The following is a 15382-nucleotide window of genomic DNA, read 5'->3' as shown; positions in this document are numbered from 1 at the left end:
CTTTTTGTGGACAGGACATACCTGGGCAGTTTTCCACATTGTCGGATAGATGCCAGTGTTGTAGCTGTACTGGAACAGCTTGGCTAAGGGCGCGGCTAGTTCTGGAGCACAAGTCTTCAGCACGAGAGCCGGGATGTTGTCAGGGCCCATAGCCTTTGCTGTATCCAGTGCGCTCAGCTGTTTCTTGATATCACGTGGAGTGAATCGAATTGGCTGAAGACTGGCTTCTGTGATGGTGGGGACCTCAGGAGGAGGCCGATATGGATCATCCACTCGGCACTTCTGGCTGAAGATGGTTGCAAACGATTCAGCCTTGTCTTTTGCACTCACGTGCTGGGCTCCACCATCATTGAGGATGGGGATATTCATGGAGCCTCCTCCTCCCGTTAGTTGTTTAATGGTCCACCACCATTCACGACTGGATGTGGCAGGACTGCAGAGCTTTGATCTGATCCGTTGATTGTGGGATCGCTTAGCCCTGTCTATCGCATGCTGCTTCCACTTTTTAGCATGAATGTAGTCCTGTGTTGCAGCTTCCCCAGGTTGGCACCTCATTTTTAGGTACGCCTGGTGCTGCTCCCAGCATGCTCTTCTACACTCCTTATTGAACCAGGGTTGGTCCCCTGGCTTGGTGGTAATGGTAGAGTGAGGGATATGCCGGGCCATGAGGTTACAGATTGTGGTGGAATACAATTCTGCTGCTGCTGATGGCCCACAGCGCCTCATGGATGCTCAGTTTTGAGCTGCTAGATCTGTTCTGAATCTATCCCATTTAGCACGGTGGTAGTGCCACACAACACGATGGGGGGTGTCCTCAGTGTGAAGACGGGACTTTGTCTCCACAATGACTGTGTGGTGGTCACTGCTACCAATGCTGTCATGGACAGATGCATCTGCGACAGGTAGATTGGTGAGGACGAGGTCAAGTATCACCACCTGTCGCAGGCCCAGACTGGTGGTTATATCCTTCAGGACTCAACCAGCTCGGTCAGTAGTGGTGCTACCGAGTCACTCTTGGTGATGGACATTGAAGTCCCCCACCCTGAGACTTCATGAGGTCCAGAGTCAATGTTGAGGACTCCCAGGGCCACTCCTTCCCGACTGTATACCACTGTGCCACCACCCCTGGTGGATCTGTCCTGCCGGTGGGACAGGAGATACCCAGGGATGGTGATGGAGGAGTTTGGGACATTGGCTGAAAGGTATGATTCTGTGAGTATGACTGTGTCAGGCTGTTGCTTGACTAGTCTGTGGGACAGCTCTCCCAATTTTGACACAAGTCCCCAGATGTTGGTGAGGAGGACTTTGCAGGGGTGACTGGGCTGGGTGTGCTGTTGCCGTGTCCATGTCCGTAGCCGGCGGCGTGTCCGATGCCGGGTGGTCCGTCCGGTTTTATTCTTATTATTGTGTTTCGTAGCGGTTTGTTACAACTGAGTGTCTCGCTCGGCCATTTCAGAGAGCAGTTAAAAGTCAACCACATTGCTGTGGGTCTGGAGTCACATATCGGCCAGACCGGGTAAGGACGGCAGATTTCCTTCCCTAAAGGACATTAGTGAACCAGGTGGGGTTTTACGACAATCCGATAGTTTCATGGTCACCATTACTGATACTGACATCACCAATTTAAATTTTAAAGGGAACGAACTACATGAGGACGAACGCGATGCTGGAGATGAGGCAACTGAACCGGGACTCGTTCTGGGAACAGGCAGAGGTACACACAGCACGTGGGGGTGGGGGGTTTGGGGGTCTGTGTGGGGGGGGTTTGGGGGGTCTGTGTGGGGGGGTTTGGGGGTCTGTGGGGGGGGTTAGGGGGTCTGTGTGGGGGGGGTTTGGGGGTCTGTTGGGGGGGTTTGGGGGTCTGTTGGGGGGGTTTGGGGGTCTGTGGGGGGGTTTGGGGGGTCTGTGTGGGGGGGTTTGGGGGTCTGTGGGGGGGGGTTTGGGGGGTCTGTGTGGGGGGGGGTTGGGGGTCTGTGGGGGGCGGGGTTTGGGGGTCTGTGGGGGGATCTGTGATTAACGAGCATTTGTTCTGTTTACTGTCCAGACGGAAGAGGAGATGAGGAGAGAGGAGGAAAGGGCAAGGGTGAGGGAGGAGAGACGGAGATGGGAGAGAGAACGAATGCAACAGGAAAGAAAAGATGCTGAAGGAAGAGAGAGTAAATACCGAGAGAGGGACCAGCTCGCCGAGGAAGAGCGGTAAGAGGAGCTGAGGCAAGCAACAGGTTCGTGGGATCAGGCACAGGAACAGGAGGAGGCCATTCAGCCCCTCGAGCCCGTTATACAGGAACAGGAGGAGGCCATTCAGCCCCTCGAGCTTGTTACACAGGAACAGGAGGAGGCCATTCAGCCCCTCGAGCCCGTTATACAGGAACAGGAGGAGGCCATTCAGCCCCTCGAGCCTGTTACACAGGAACAGGAGGAGGCCATTCAGCCCCTCGAGGCTGTTACACAGGAACAGGAGGAGGCCATTCAGCCCCTCGAGGCTGTTACACAGGAATAGGAGGAGGCCATTCAGCCCCTCGAGGCTGTTACACAGGAATAGGAGGAGGCCATTCAGCCCCTCAAGCCTCTTACACAGGTAAAGCATAGGAACTTTCGAAAGGCAATTGGATATATACTTGAAGAGGAGTAATTTTCTAGGCTCTGGGGAAAGAGCGGGGGAGTGGGATTAATTGGAGAGCTCTTTCAAAGAGCTGGCACAAGCACGATGGGCCGAATGGCCTCCTCCTGTGCTGTAAGAGTCGATTTTAATACCCTCCCCCATCAAAAATCTATCAATCTCAGTTTGGAAATTTTCAATTGACCCCCAGCCTCACTCATCCTTTTGGGGGGAGAGCTCCAGATTTCCCCCACCCTTTGTGTGAAGAAGTGCTTCCTGACATCACCCCTGAACGGTCTGGCTCTAATTTGAAGGTTCTGCCCCCTTGTTCTGGACTCCCCCCACCAGAGGAACTAGTTTCTGTCTATCGACTCCTTTAATCATCTTAAACACCTCGATCAGATCACCCCTTAATCTTCTAAACTCGAGGGAATACAAGCCCAGTCTGTGCCACCTGTCCTCGTAATTTAACCCTTTTAGCCCCGGTATCATTCTGGTGAATCTGCGCTGCTCCCTCTCCGAGGCCAATCGATCCTTCCTGAGGTGCGGGGCCCAGAACGGAACGCAGTGTCCAGATGGGGTCTGACCAGAGCTCGGTACAGCTGGAACAGAACTTCCACCCCTTTGTGTTCCAGACCCGGGAGATAAAGGCCGACATTCCAGCAGCTTTTTGAATTATTTTGGTTCCTGTCCTCTAGCTTTTAGTGATTTCTGTACTTGGACCCTGAAATCTCTCTGCACCTCCACTGTTCCCAGTTTCTCACCATTTAGAGAATACTCTGAGCGATCTTTCTTGGGTCCACAGTGGGTGAGCTCACACTTCCCCACATTGAACTCCATCTGCCAGAGTTTTACCCACTCACAATCTATCAATGTCCCTTTGCAACTTTCTGTTCCCATCCACACGATTTACTGTGCTTCCTAACTTAGTGTCGTCAGCAAACTCGGATATACGGCTCTCGATTCATTCATCCAAGTCATTTATAAATATATAGTGAACAGCTGAGGCCCCAGTACAGATCCCTGGGGGGCCACTAGTCACATCCTGACAATTGGAGTACACACCCATTATCCCTGCTCTGTCTCCTACCCCCTCACCAATTCCCTACCCATGTCAACAGGTTGCCTCTTATTCCAGGTGTTCTCACTTTTGTTAACATGTGGAACCTTGTCAAATGCCTCTGGAAGTCCATATAAGTAGCATCCATCGGCATTTCCTTATCTATCACGTTAGTTGCCTCCTCAAAAAATTCAACGAGGTTCATTAGACCTGACTCACCCTTTACAAATCCATGCTGTCTCTCTCTGATCAGCTCAGATTGTCCAATTGCTCAGTCACTCTGTCCCTAAAAACACATCCATGTGAGACAATTGGACCTGATATTGTCTTCTTAGGCAGCCCACCCGGAGTCGAGGATGACTTGCTTCCACTCTAATATTGTGGGTTCTAAGGTGACGAATGAGTCCCATGTGGGATCCACAGGTGGGGCAGGTAGTGGTGGAAGTGACGATGGGTGGAGTGCTTGGCTTGTCCGACGCTCCGTCTGCTGTTTGTACTTGGCTTCCGTGTGTGCCCGACGAAGAATGTCAAAATGTTCAGTGCCTTCTCGAATGCTTCTCCTCCAATTTGAGCGGTCTTGGGCCAGGGACTCCCAAGAGTCGACAAGGATGTTACATTTTTTCAAGGAGGCTTTGAGGACGTCCTAAAAGTGTTTTCTCCGCCCTCCTGGAAATCGCTTGCCATTACAGAGCTCGGAGTATAGTGTTTATCTGAGGGAGCGCTGCACTGTCGGAGGGGCAGTACTGAGGGAGCGCTGCACTGTCGGAGGGGCAGTACTGAGGGAGCGCTGCACTGTCGGAGGGGCAGTACTGAGGGAGCGCTGCACTGTCAGAGGGGCAGTACTGAGGGAGCGCTGCACTGTCGGAGGGGCAGTACTGAGGGAGCGCTGCACTGTCGGAGGGGCAGTACTGAGGGAGCGCCGCACTGTCAGAGGGGCAGTACTGAGGGAGCGCCGCACTGTCAGAGGGGCAGTACTGAGGGAGCGCTGCACTGTCGGAGGGGCAGTACTGAGGGAGCGCTGCACTGTCGGAGGGGCAGTACTGAGGGAGCGCCGCACTGTCGGAGGGGCAGTACTGAGGGAGCGCTGCACTGTCAGAGGGGCGGTACTGAGGGAGCGCTGCACTGTCGGAGGGGCAGTACTGAGGGAGCGCTGCACTGTCGGAGGGGCAGTACTGAGGGAACGCCGCACTGTCGGAGGGTCAGTACTGAGGGAGCGCTGTACTGTCGGAGGGACGGTACTGAGGGAGCGCTGCACTGTCAGAGGGGCAGTATTGAGGGAGCGTTGCACTGTCGGAGGGGCGGTACTGAGGGAGCGCTGCACTGTCAGAGGGGCAGTACTGAGGGAGCGCTGCACTGTCGGAGGGGCAGTACTGAGGGAGCGCCGCACTGTCGGAGGGGCAGTACTGAGGGAGCACCGCACTGTCGGAGGAGCAGTACTGAGGGAGCGCCGCACTGTCAGAGGGGCGGTACTGAGGGAGTGTTGCACTGTCGGAGGGGCAGTACTGAGGGAGCGCCGCACTGTCAGAGGGGCGCTACTGATGGAGTGTTGCACTGTCGAAGGGGCAGTACTGAGGGAGGGCTGCACTGTCAGAGGGGCGGTACAGAGGAAGCGCTGCACTGTCGGAGGGACAGTACTGAGGGAGCGCTGCACTGTCAGAGGGGCGGTACTGAGGGAGCGCTGCACTGTCAGAGGGGCAGTACTGAGGGAGCGCCGCACTGTCGGAGGGTCAGTACTGAGGGAGCGCTGCACTGTCGGAGAGGCGGTACTGAGGGAGCGCTGCACTGTCAGAGGGGCAGTACTGAGGGAGCGCTGCACTGTTGGAGGGGCAGTACTGAGGCAGCGCCGCACTGTCGGAGGGGCAGTACTGAGGGAGCACCGCACTGTCTGAGGAGCAGTACTGAGGGAGCGCCGCACTGTCAGAGGGGCGGTACTGAGGGAGTGTTGCACTGTCGGAGGGGCAGTACTGAGGGAGCGCCACACTGTCAGAGGGGCGGTACTGAGGGAGTGTTGCACTGTCGAAGGGGAAGTACTGAGGGAGGGCTGCACTGTCGGAGGAGCAGTACTGAGGGACCGCCGCACAGTCAGAGGGGCGGTACTGAGGGAGTGTTGCACTGCCGGAGGGGCAGTACTGAGGGAGCGCTGCACTGTCGGAGGAGCAGTACTGAGAGAGCGCCGCACTGTCGGAATAACAGGACTGAGGGAGCGCTGCACTGTCAGAGGGACGGTACTGAGGGAGTGCTGCACCGTCAGAGGGGCGGTATTGAAGGAGCGCCGCATTGTTGGAGGGGCAGTACTGAGGCAACGCTGCACAGTCAGAGGGGCGGTACTGAGGGAGTGTTGCACTGTCGGAGGAGCAGTACTGAGGGAGCACCGCACTGTCGGAGGGACAGTACTGAGGGAGCGCTGCACTGTCAGAAGGTCAGTACTGAGGGAGCGCTACACTGTCAGAGGGCCAGTACTGAGGGAGCGCCGCACTATCGGAGGGGCAGTACTGAGGGAGCGCCGCACTGTCGGAGGGGCAGTACTGAGGGTGCGCTGCACTGCCAGAGATGCAGAACTGAGGGAGCACCGCACTGTCGGAGCGGCAGTACTGAGGGAGCGCTGCACTGTTGGAGGGGCAGTACTGAGAGTTGCACAGTCGGAGGGGCAGGACTGAGGGAGCGCTCATAGAGTCATTGAGTTATACAGCTCTCGCTATGAAGGCCAACATACCATTTGCCTTCTTAACCGCCTGCTGCACCTGCATGCTTACCTTCAGTGACTGGTGCACAAGGATACCCAGGTCTCGTTGCACGCCCCCTTCTCCCAATCTATTGCCATTCAGATAATAATCTGCCTTCCTTTTTTTGCTACCAAAGTGGATAACCTCACATTTATCCACGTTATATTGCATCTGCCATGCTTCTGCCCAATCACCAAACCTGTCCAAATCATCTTGTAGTTTTTTGGCATATTCCTCACAGCACACATGTCCACCCAGCTTTGTGTCATCTGCAAATTTGGAGATATTACATCTAGTTCCCTTGTCTAGATCATTAATATATATCATGAATAGCTGGGGTCCAAGGACCGATCCCTGCGGTACCCCACTAGTCACTGCCTGCCACTCGGAAAAAGACCCGTTTATTCCAACTCTTTGCTTTCTATCTGCCAACCAGTTCTCTATCCAAGTCAATACCTTGCCCCCAATCCCATGTGCCTTAACTTTACACGCTAATCTCTTATGTGGGACCTTATCGAAAGCCTTCTGAAAGTCCAAATACACCACATCCACTGGTTCTCCCTTATCTATTTTACCAGTTACATCCTCAAAAAATTCCAGTAGATTAGTCAAGCACGATTTACCTTTTGTAAATCCATGTTGACTTTGTCCGATCCTGTCACTGTTATCCAAGTGATCTGCTATTACATTCGAATTTTTTGAATGTTGGAAGATGATCAGCAATGCATCTACTATTTCTAGGGCCACTTCCTTAAGTACCCTAGGATGTAGATTATCAGGCCCTGGGGATTTATCGGCCTTCAATCCCGTCAATTTCTCTAACACCATTTCCCTACAAATACTGATTTCATTCAGTTCCTCCCTTTCATCAGACCCTATGTTCCCTGACATTTCTGGGAGGTTATTTGTGTCCTCCTTTGTGAAGACAGAACAAAAATATGTATTTAATTGGTCAACCATTTCTTTGTTCCCCATTATAAATTCCCCTGATTCTGACTTCACCAATCTTTTTCTCTTCACATATCTATAAAAGCTTTTGCAGTCAGTTTTTATGTTCCCCGCAAGCTTACTCTCATATTCTATTTTCCCTTTCTTAATTAATCCCTTTTTCTTCCTTTGTTGAATCCTAAACTGTTCCCAATCCTCTGGATTACTGCTTTTTCTGGCCAATTTATATGTCCTCTCCTTGGATCTAATGCTATCCCTAATTTCCCTCATTAGCCACGGTTGAGTCACCTTTTTTGTTTTATTTTTATGCCAAACTGGGATGAACAAATTCTGTAGTTCATCCATGCGGTCTTTGAATTTTTGCCATTGCCTATCCACTGTTAACCCTTTGAGTGACATTCCCCAATCAAAACTACCTAATTTGCGCCTCAGACCATCGTAGTTTCCTTTATTTAAATTCAGGTCACTAGTCTCTGAGTCAACTACTTCATTCTCCATCTTAATGAAGAATTCGATCATATTATGGTCGCTCCGACCCAAGGGGTCTCGTACAACAAGATTGCTAATTAATCCATTCTCGTTACATAATACCCAGTCTAAGATGGCCTGATCTCTGGTTGGTTCCTCGACATATTGGTCCAGGAAACCATCCCGTAAACACTCCAGGAATTCCTCCTCCACAGTATTGTTACTAATTTGGTTAGCCCAATCTATATGTAAATTAAAGTCACCCATGATGACTGCTGTGCCCTTTTTGCACGCCTCTCTAATTTCCCTTTTAATGCCATCCCCAACCTCCACATTACTGTTTGGAGGTCTATATACCACTCTCACTAACGTTTTCTGCCCCTTGGTATTTCTCAGTTCTACCCATACAAATTCCACATCATCAGAGGTAATATCCTTCCTTACAATTGGGTTAATCCCTTCTTTAACCAGTAATGCTACCCCAACTCCCTTTCCTTTTTGCCTATCTTTCCTGAATATTGAATACCCCTGGATGTTGAGTTCCCAGCCTTTGCCACCCTGGAGCCATGTTTCCGTAATCCCAATCAAATCATATTCGTTTACCTCTATTTGCGCAGCTAATTCATCCACCTCATTACGAATGCTCCTCGCATTAAGACACAAAGCCTTCAGGCTTGTTTTTTTAACGCTCTTAGACCTATTAGAATTATTATTTATTTACTGTGGCCATGTTTGATTTAAACCGTTGATTTCTCTGACTGCCACTTTGGTTTTCTCCTTCCTATCTTTTGCTTTTATCCTCGTTTCCCTTTCCTCTGTCCCCCTGCTCAGGTTCCCAACCCCCTGCCATTTTAGTTTAAACCCTCCCCCAGAGCACCTGCAAACACTCCCCCTAGGACATCGGTCCCGGCCCTGCCCAGGTGCAAACCGTCCGGTTTGAACTGGTCCCACCTCCCCCAGAACCGGTTCCAATGTCCCAGGAATTTGAATCCCTCCCCCTGGCACCATTCCTCTAGCCACGTATTCATCTGAAATATTCTTCTATTTCTACTCTGACTTGCACGTGGCACTGGTAGCAATCTATTCTATTCCCATTTTCCAGCACTTGGTCCGTAGCCTTGTATGCTACGGCATTTCAAGTGTTCATCTAAATGCTTCTTGAATGTTGTGAGGGTTCCTGCCTCTACCACCCTTTCAGGCAGTGAGTTCCAGATTCCAACCACCCTCTGGGTGAAAGGGTTTTTCCTCAAATCCCCTCTAAACCTCCTGCCCCTTACCTTGAAACTGTGCCCCTTGGTTATTGACCCCTCTGCTAGGGGGAAAAGTTCCTTTCTATCTACCCGATCTATGCCCCTCATAATTTTGTACACCTCAATCAGGTCCCCCCTCAGCCTTCTCTGCTCTAAGGAAAACAACCCCAGCCTGTCCAGTCTCTCTTCATAGCTGAAGCGCTCCAGCCCAGGTAACATCCTGGTGACCTCCTCTGCACCCTCTCCAATGCAATCACATCCTTCCTATAGTGTGGCGACCAGAACTGCACACAGTATTCCAGCTGTGGCCTAACTAGCGTTTTGTACAGCTCCATCATAACCTCTCTGCTCTTGTATTCTAAGCCTCGGCTAATGAAGGCAAGTATCCCATATGCCTTTATAACCACCTTATCTATCTGTCCTGCTGCCTTCAAGGATCTATGTACATGCACACCAAGGTCCCTCTGATCCTCTGCCCTTCCTAGGATCCTACCATTCATTGTGTATTCCCCTGCCTTGTTATGAAGGGATAATTACAAGTCCTAGCCCTGTCTCGGGCTACCCCAGATCAGGCGTATTCCCCAGACGTTCACCTTCAACTTAAGTTAGAGATAGCCGAATTCCATAAGATGCTTATGTGTGTCTAAAGGTTCAGGCTATCTCTCCCTAAAGGAAAGGAACGACTGAAGATGTTACCATACTCCAGATAGTACTTTTAATAAGTTTAACTAGACTGTAACCTTCCGGATATTATGAGGGTCCGGAATACCCCCCAGAATTCTGCAACTCCTTACAAAAGCGTGTACAGAATTTGGGTTTGCGAGTTTATACAGAATTACTCTTTGAGACAATTCAAAAATATATAGTTTTATTTAAGAGCCAACATTCATTTAACAGCTGCTGAATCAGTCGCAACATTAACAATTCAAAATACTGATAGCTTACATTTCTTATTTCTCAGAGATCCTTATTTTCAAATCTTTACTTCGTTACATTTCTACATTTCTTACTTATCTCTAAATCCAGAACACCCACCAAATTCAATTACTTTGATTACCCGAGACTCATAGTTAAAAACTTATAGAGCATGCCTGTGAAGTTGAGAAATGTTTGGCCCGTTCAGCGAACTCTGACTTTCTGTTTGAAAGCTCTTATTTTTATATCCTTTTGGCAGTGGTTTATTCTTTTGAAGTTCTCTGCTGATGTCAGCTAATTGTCTTTATTGATTCTCTCTTTTGAATGCTTTCTATCTTACTGTCAATTCAACTATTGCATGCATAATTATGTCTCTACCTTAAGGTGTTTCAAAAACCATCATAAAAACAATATGACAGTAGTCTTTATTTGATGTCATTCTTACAAAATGCTTTCATTCAATTCTTAATATTGGCTTTACTAGTTTTTAGCAGACATTGTGATGACACAAAGCTGGGTGGGCGTGTGTGCTGTGAGGAGGATGCTGAGAAACTCCAGGATGTTTTGGACAGGTTGGGTGATTGGGCAGAAGCATGGCAGATGCAATATAACGTAGATAAATGCGAGGTTATCCACTTTGGTGTCAAAAACAGGAAGGCAGAGGCCCGGCTTAAAAACCGGCGCCAAAGCAGAAGCCCGACCAGTTCGGGCAGGGAGCAGCAGCGGAGAGCAGCAGAGGCCCGGCTTAAAAACCGGCGCCAAAGCAGAAGCCCGACCAGTTCGGGCAGGGAGCAGCAGCGGAGGAGGAGCAGAGGCCCGGCTTAAAAACCGGCGCCAAAGCAGAAGCCCGACCAGTTCGGGCAGGGAGCAGCAGCGGAGAGCAGCAGAGGCCCGGCTTAAAAACCGGCGCCAAAGCAGAAGCCCGACCAGTTCGGGCAGGGAGCAGCAGCGGAGAGCAGCAGAGGCCCGGCTTAAAAACCGGCGCCAAAGCAGAAGCCCGACCAGTTCGGGCAGGGAGCAGCAGCGGAGAGCAGCAGAGGCCCGGCTTAAAAACCGGCGCCAAGGCAGAGGCGTACCAAATCAACATCAGAGGAGAGAGGTAAAAAATAATCAGAGTGTGACGTCACCAGGGAGCACGTAAGTGATTGGTTGGTGAGTATTTCTCTCTTTTCAGTACAAGCTTGAATTCTGTGGTGTTAAATTTCTCGGGATTAAGGTGTAGTGGGGACAGTTGGTAAATAAAGCGCCCTAGAGTATACCTGTAACTGGGGTATTGAATTAATTTTTAAATTAATTAAAGGAGTAAGTCATGGCAGGAGAGCTCAGACCCGTGTTCTGCTCCTCTTGCTCCATGTGGGAAATCAGGGACGCTGCCAGTGTCCCTGACGACCATGTGTGCGGGAAATGCATCCAGCTGCAGCTACTTGTAGACCGCATTGCGGCGCTCGAGCTGCGGGTGGATGGGTTGTGGAGCATGCGCGATGCTGAGAGGCTCGTGGATACCACGTTTAGCGAGTTGTGCACGCCTCAGGGTAGGGCAGCACAGGGAGTGACCATCAGGCGGAGCAACAAAGGCAGGCAGGTAGTGCAGGGAACCCCTGCGGACATCCCCCTTTCAAACAGGTATACCGCTTTGGATACTGTTGAGGGGGATGACTCACCAGGGGAAGGCAGCAGCAGCCAACTTCCTGGCACTGGGGGTGCTCCTGCTGCCCAGGAGGGGGGGAAAAAGAGTGGGAGAGCAATAGTGGTAGGGGATTCTATAGTAAGGGGAACAGATAGGCGTTTCTGTGGCCGCAAACGTGACTCCAGGATGGTTTGTTGCCTCCCTGGTGCCAGGGTCAAGGATGTCACTGAGCGGCTGCAGGGCATTCTGGAGGGGGAGGGTGAACAGCCAGTGGTCGTGGTCCACATTGGTACCAACGACATAGGTAAAAAGAGGGATGAGGTCCTGCATCAAGAATTTAGGGAGCTAGGTAACAGATTAAAGGGCAGGACCTCAAAGGGTGTAATCTCTGGATTACTCCCAGTGCCACGTGCTAGTAAGTATAGGAATGGGAGGATAGAGCAGATGAATGCGTGGCTAAAGAGTTGGTGTAGGGGGGAGGGTTTTACTTTCCTGGATCACTGGGCCTGCTTCTGGGAAAGGTGGGACTTGTACAAGTCGGACGGGTTGCACCTGAACCAGAGCGGGACAAATATCCTTGCGGGGAGGTTTGCTAGCACTGTCGGGGGAGGTTTAAACTAACTTGGCAGGGGGATGGGATACAGAGGGGAGCTGAAATAGGGGGGGATGTGCTGCCAATTATGGAGGAAAAAACAAGTCAGCTTGGTAGACAGGGCAAATATATAAGGGCAAGGCTGGATGGCATCTATTTTAATGCAAGGAGTCTTGCAAATAAGGTGGATGAACTGAAGGTGTTGATAAACACATGGGAGTATGATATTGTTGCTATCACGGAGACATGGTTGAGGGAGGGGCAAGACTGGCAGCTCAATATTCCGGGGTACAGAATCTTCAGGCGAGACAGAGGGGGAGGTATAAGAGGAGGGGGTGTCGCAATATTAATTAAGGAGTCAATTACTGCACTAAGGAGGGATGATATATTAGCAGGGTCCTCTAATGAGGCCATATGGGTGGAGCTTAAAAACAAAAAGGGGGCAAGCACTTTGCTGGGAGTGTACTATAGGCCTCCAAACAGTCAGGGGGAGATAGAGGAACAGATATGTAGGCAAATCTCAGAGAAATGTGCAAATAATAGGGTAATAATAATGGGGGATTTCAACTTCCCCAATATTAACTGGGATAGTCAAAGTGTGAAAGGCTCAGAGGGTGTAGAATTCTTAAAGTGCATCCAGGAGAGCTTTTTGAGCCAGCATGTAGAAAGTCCTACAAGAGAGGGGGCGGTACTGGACCTAATTCTAGGGAATGTGGCCGGCCAAGTGGAAAAAGTGCTAGTAGGTGAGCACTTTGGTGATAGTGACCATAATATGGTAAGATTTAAGGTGGTCATGGAAAAGGACAGGGATGGGCCGGAAATAAAGGTTCTAAATTGGGGGAAGGCCGATTTTAATAGGATAAGGCAGGATCTGGCCAAAATGGACTGGGATCAGCTACTTGTAGGAAAATCCGCATCGGAGCAATGGGAGGCTTTCAGAAGGGAGATTGAGATCATACAAGGGCAACATGTTCCCATAAAGGTCAAGAGTGGTTCCAAAAACCACAGGGAACCGTGGATGTCAGGGGATATACGGGAATGGATTAGGAAAAAAAGGAGGGCTTTTGGTAGATACAAAAGGCTAAAGACAGAGGAAGCCCTAGAGGAGTACAAAAAGTGCAGGGGGATACTTAAAAAAGAAATTAGGAGATCAAGGAGGGGCCATGAAATAACACTGGCGAGCAAAATAAAGGAAAATCCGAAGATGTTTTATAAGTATATTAAGGGTAAAAGGATAACTAGGGAAAAAATAGGGCCCATTAGGGACAAAAGTGGCAATCTGTGTGTGGAGCCGGAAGATGTAGGAGGGGTTCTAAATGAATTTTTTGCATCTGTTTTCACTATGGAGAAGGACGATGTAGACATAGAAATAGGGCGGGGGGACTGTGATATGCTCGAACATATTAACATCGAGAGGGAGGAGGTATTGGCGGTTTTAGCTGGCCTAAAAATGGATAAATCCCCAGGCCCGGATGAAATGTACCCCAGGCTGCTGTGTGAGGCAAAGGAGGAGATTGCGGGGGCTCTAACACATATATTCAGGACCTCTCTGGCCACAGGGGATGTGCCAGAGGACTGGAGAACCGCTAATGTAGTACCATTATTCAAGAAGGGTAGTAGGGAAAAACCGGGGAACTACAGGCCAGTGAGCCTAACATCAGTGGTAGGAAAATTACTGGAAAAAATCCTGAGGGACAAAATTTGTCTCCACTTGGAGAGGCAAGGATTAATCAGGGATAGTCAACATGGCTTTGTCAAGGGAAGATCATGTCTGACTAATTTGATTGAATTTTTTGAGGGGGTGACTAGGTGTGTGGATGAGGGTAACGCAGTGGATGTGGTATACATGGATTTCAGTAAGGCCTTCGATAAAGTCCCGCACAGGAGACTGGTCAAGAAGGTAAGAGCCCATGGAATCCAGGGTGCCTTGGCACATTGGATACAAAACTGGCTTAGTGGCAGAAGGCAGAGGGTGATGGTCGAAGGTTGTTTTTGTGACTGGAAACCTGTGGCCAGTGGGGTACCACAGGGATCGGTGCTGGGTCCCTTGCTGTTTGTGGTCTACATTAATGACTTGGATATGAATGTAAAGGGTATGATCAGTAAATTCGCGGATGATACTAAAATTGGTAGGGTGGTAAATAGCGAGGAGGGTAGCCTCAGTCTGCAGAACGATATAGATGGGTTGGTCAGATGGGCGGAACAGTGGCAAATGGAATTTAACCCGGAAAAGTGCGAGGTGATGCACTTTGGGGGGTCTAACAAGGCAAGGGAATACACAATGAAGGGAAAGACCCTAGGCAAGACGGAGGGTCAGAGGGATCTGGGTGTGCAGGTACACAGATCCCTGAAGGCGGCGGAACAGGTGGATAAGGTGGTAAAAAAGGCATATGGGATACTTGCCTTCATTAGCCGAGGCATAGAATATAAGAGCAAGGAGGTTATGATGGAGCTGTATAAAACACTGGTTAGGCCACAGCTGGAATACTGTGTGCAGTTCTGGTCGCCACACTACAGGAAAGATGTGATCGCGTTAGAGAGGGTGCAGAGGAGGTTCACCAGGATGTTACCAGGGCTGGAGCGCTTCAGCTATGAAGAGAGACTGGGCAGATTGGGTTTGTTTTCCTTGGAGCAGAGGAGGCTGAGGGGGGACATGATTGAGGTGTACAAAATTGTGAGGGGCATAGATAGGATGGATGCTGAGGAGCTTTTCCCCTTAGTAGAGGGGTCAATAACTAGGGGGCATAGATTCAAGGTAAAGGGCGGGAGGTTTAGAGGGGTTTTGAGAAAGAACTTTTTCACCCAGAGGGTGGTTGGAGTCTGGAACTCACTGCCTGAAAGGGTTGTGGAGGCAGAAACCCTCACAACATTTAAGAAGCATTTGGATGAGCATTTGAAATGCCATAGCATACAAGGCTACGGGCCAAATGCTGGAATATGGGATTAGATTAGACAGGGCTTGATGGCCGGCATGGACACGATGGGCCGAAGGGCCTCTATCCGTGCTGTATTACTCTATGACTCTATGACTCTAAGGGGAAGTGCAATGAGACCTGGGCATCCTTGTGCACCAGTCACTGAAGGTAAGCATGCAGATGCAGCAGGCGGGTAAGAAGGCAAATGGTATGTTGGCCTTCGTAGCAAGAGGGTTCGAGTACAGGAACAAGGATGTCTTGCTACAGTTGTACAGGGCCTTGGTG

At 50.3% G+C, this 15382-nt stretch overlaps 1 protein-coding gene across 5 annotated transcripts in view; it reads left to right on the top strand.

Annotated features, from left to right (window-relative positions):
• Positions 1-15382, top strand: part of LOC147123861 (drebrin-like) — a 254232-nt gene that overhangs the window by 157127 nt on the left and 81723 nt on the right. For all 5 annotated transcript variants that reach the window (XM_085976437.1, XM_085976439.1, XM_085976435.1 and 2 more), the window contains 2 exons: positions 1637-1714; positions 2045-2196. In XM_085976437.1, the coding sequence (XP_085832563.1) occupies positions 1637-1714; positions 2045-2196 (230 nt within the window). The remainder of the gene's footprint in view (positions 1-1636; positions 1715-2044; positions 2197-15382) is intronic.

The sequence above is a fragment of the Somniosus microcephalus genome, chromosome 2, assembly GCF_052327205.1.
Source record: "Somniosus microcephalus isolate GS21.2 chromosome 2, FLI_Smic_1.0, whole genome shotgun sequence".
NCBI classification, from domain to species: domain Eukaryota; kingdom Metazoa; phylum Chordata; class Chondrichthyes; order Squaliformes; family Somniosidae; genus Somniosus; species Somniosus microcephalus.
The sequence above is the reverse complement of the archived record's forward strand: the minus strand, read 5'-3'. Positions and strand labels throughout refer to the sequence as shown.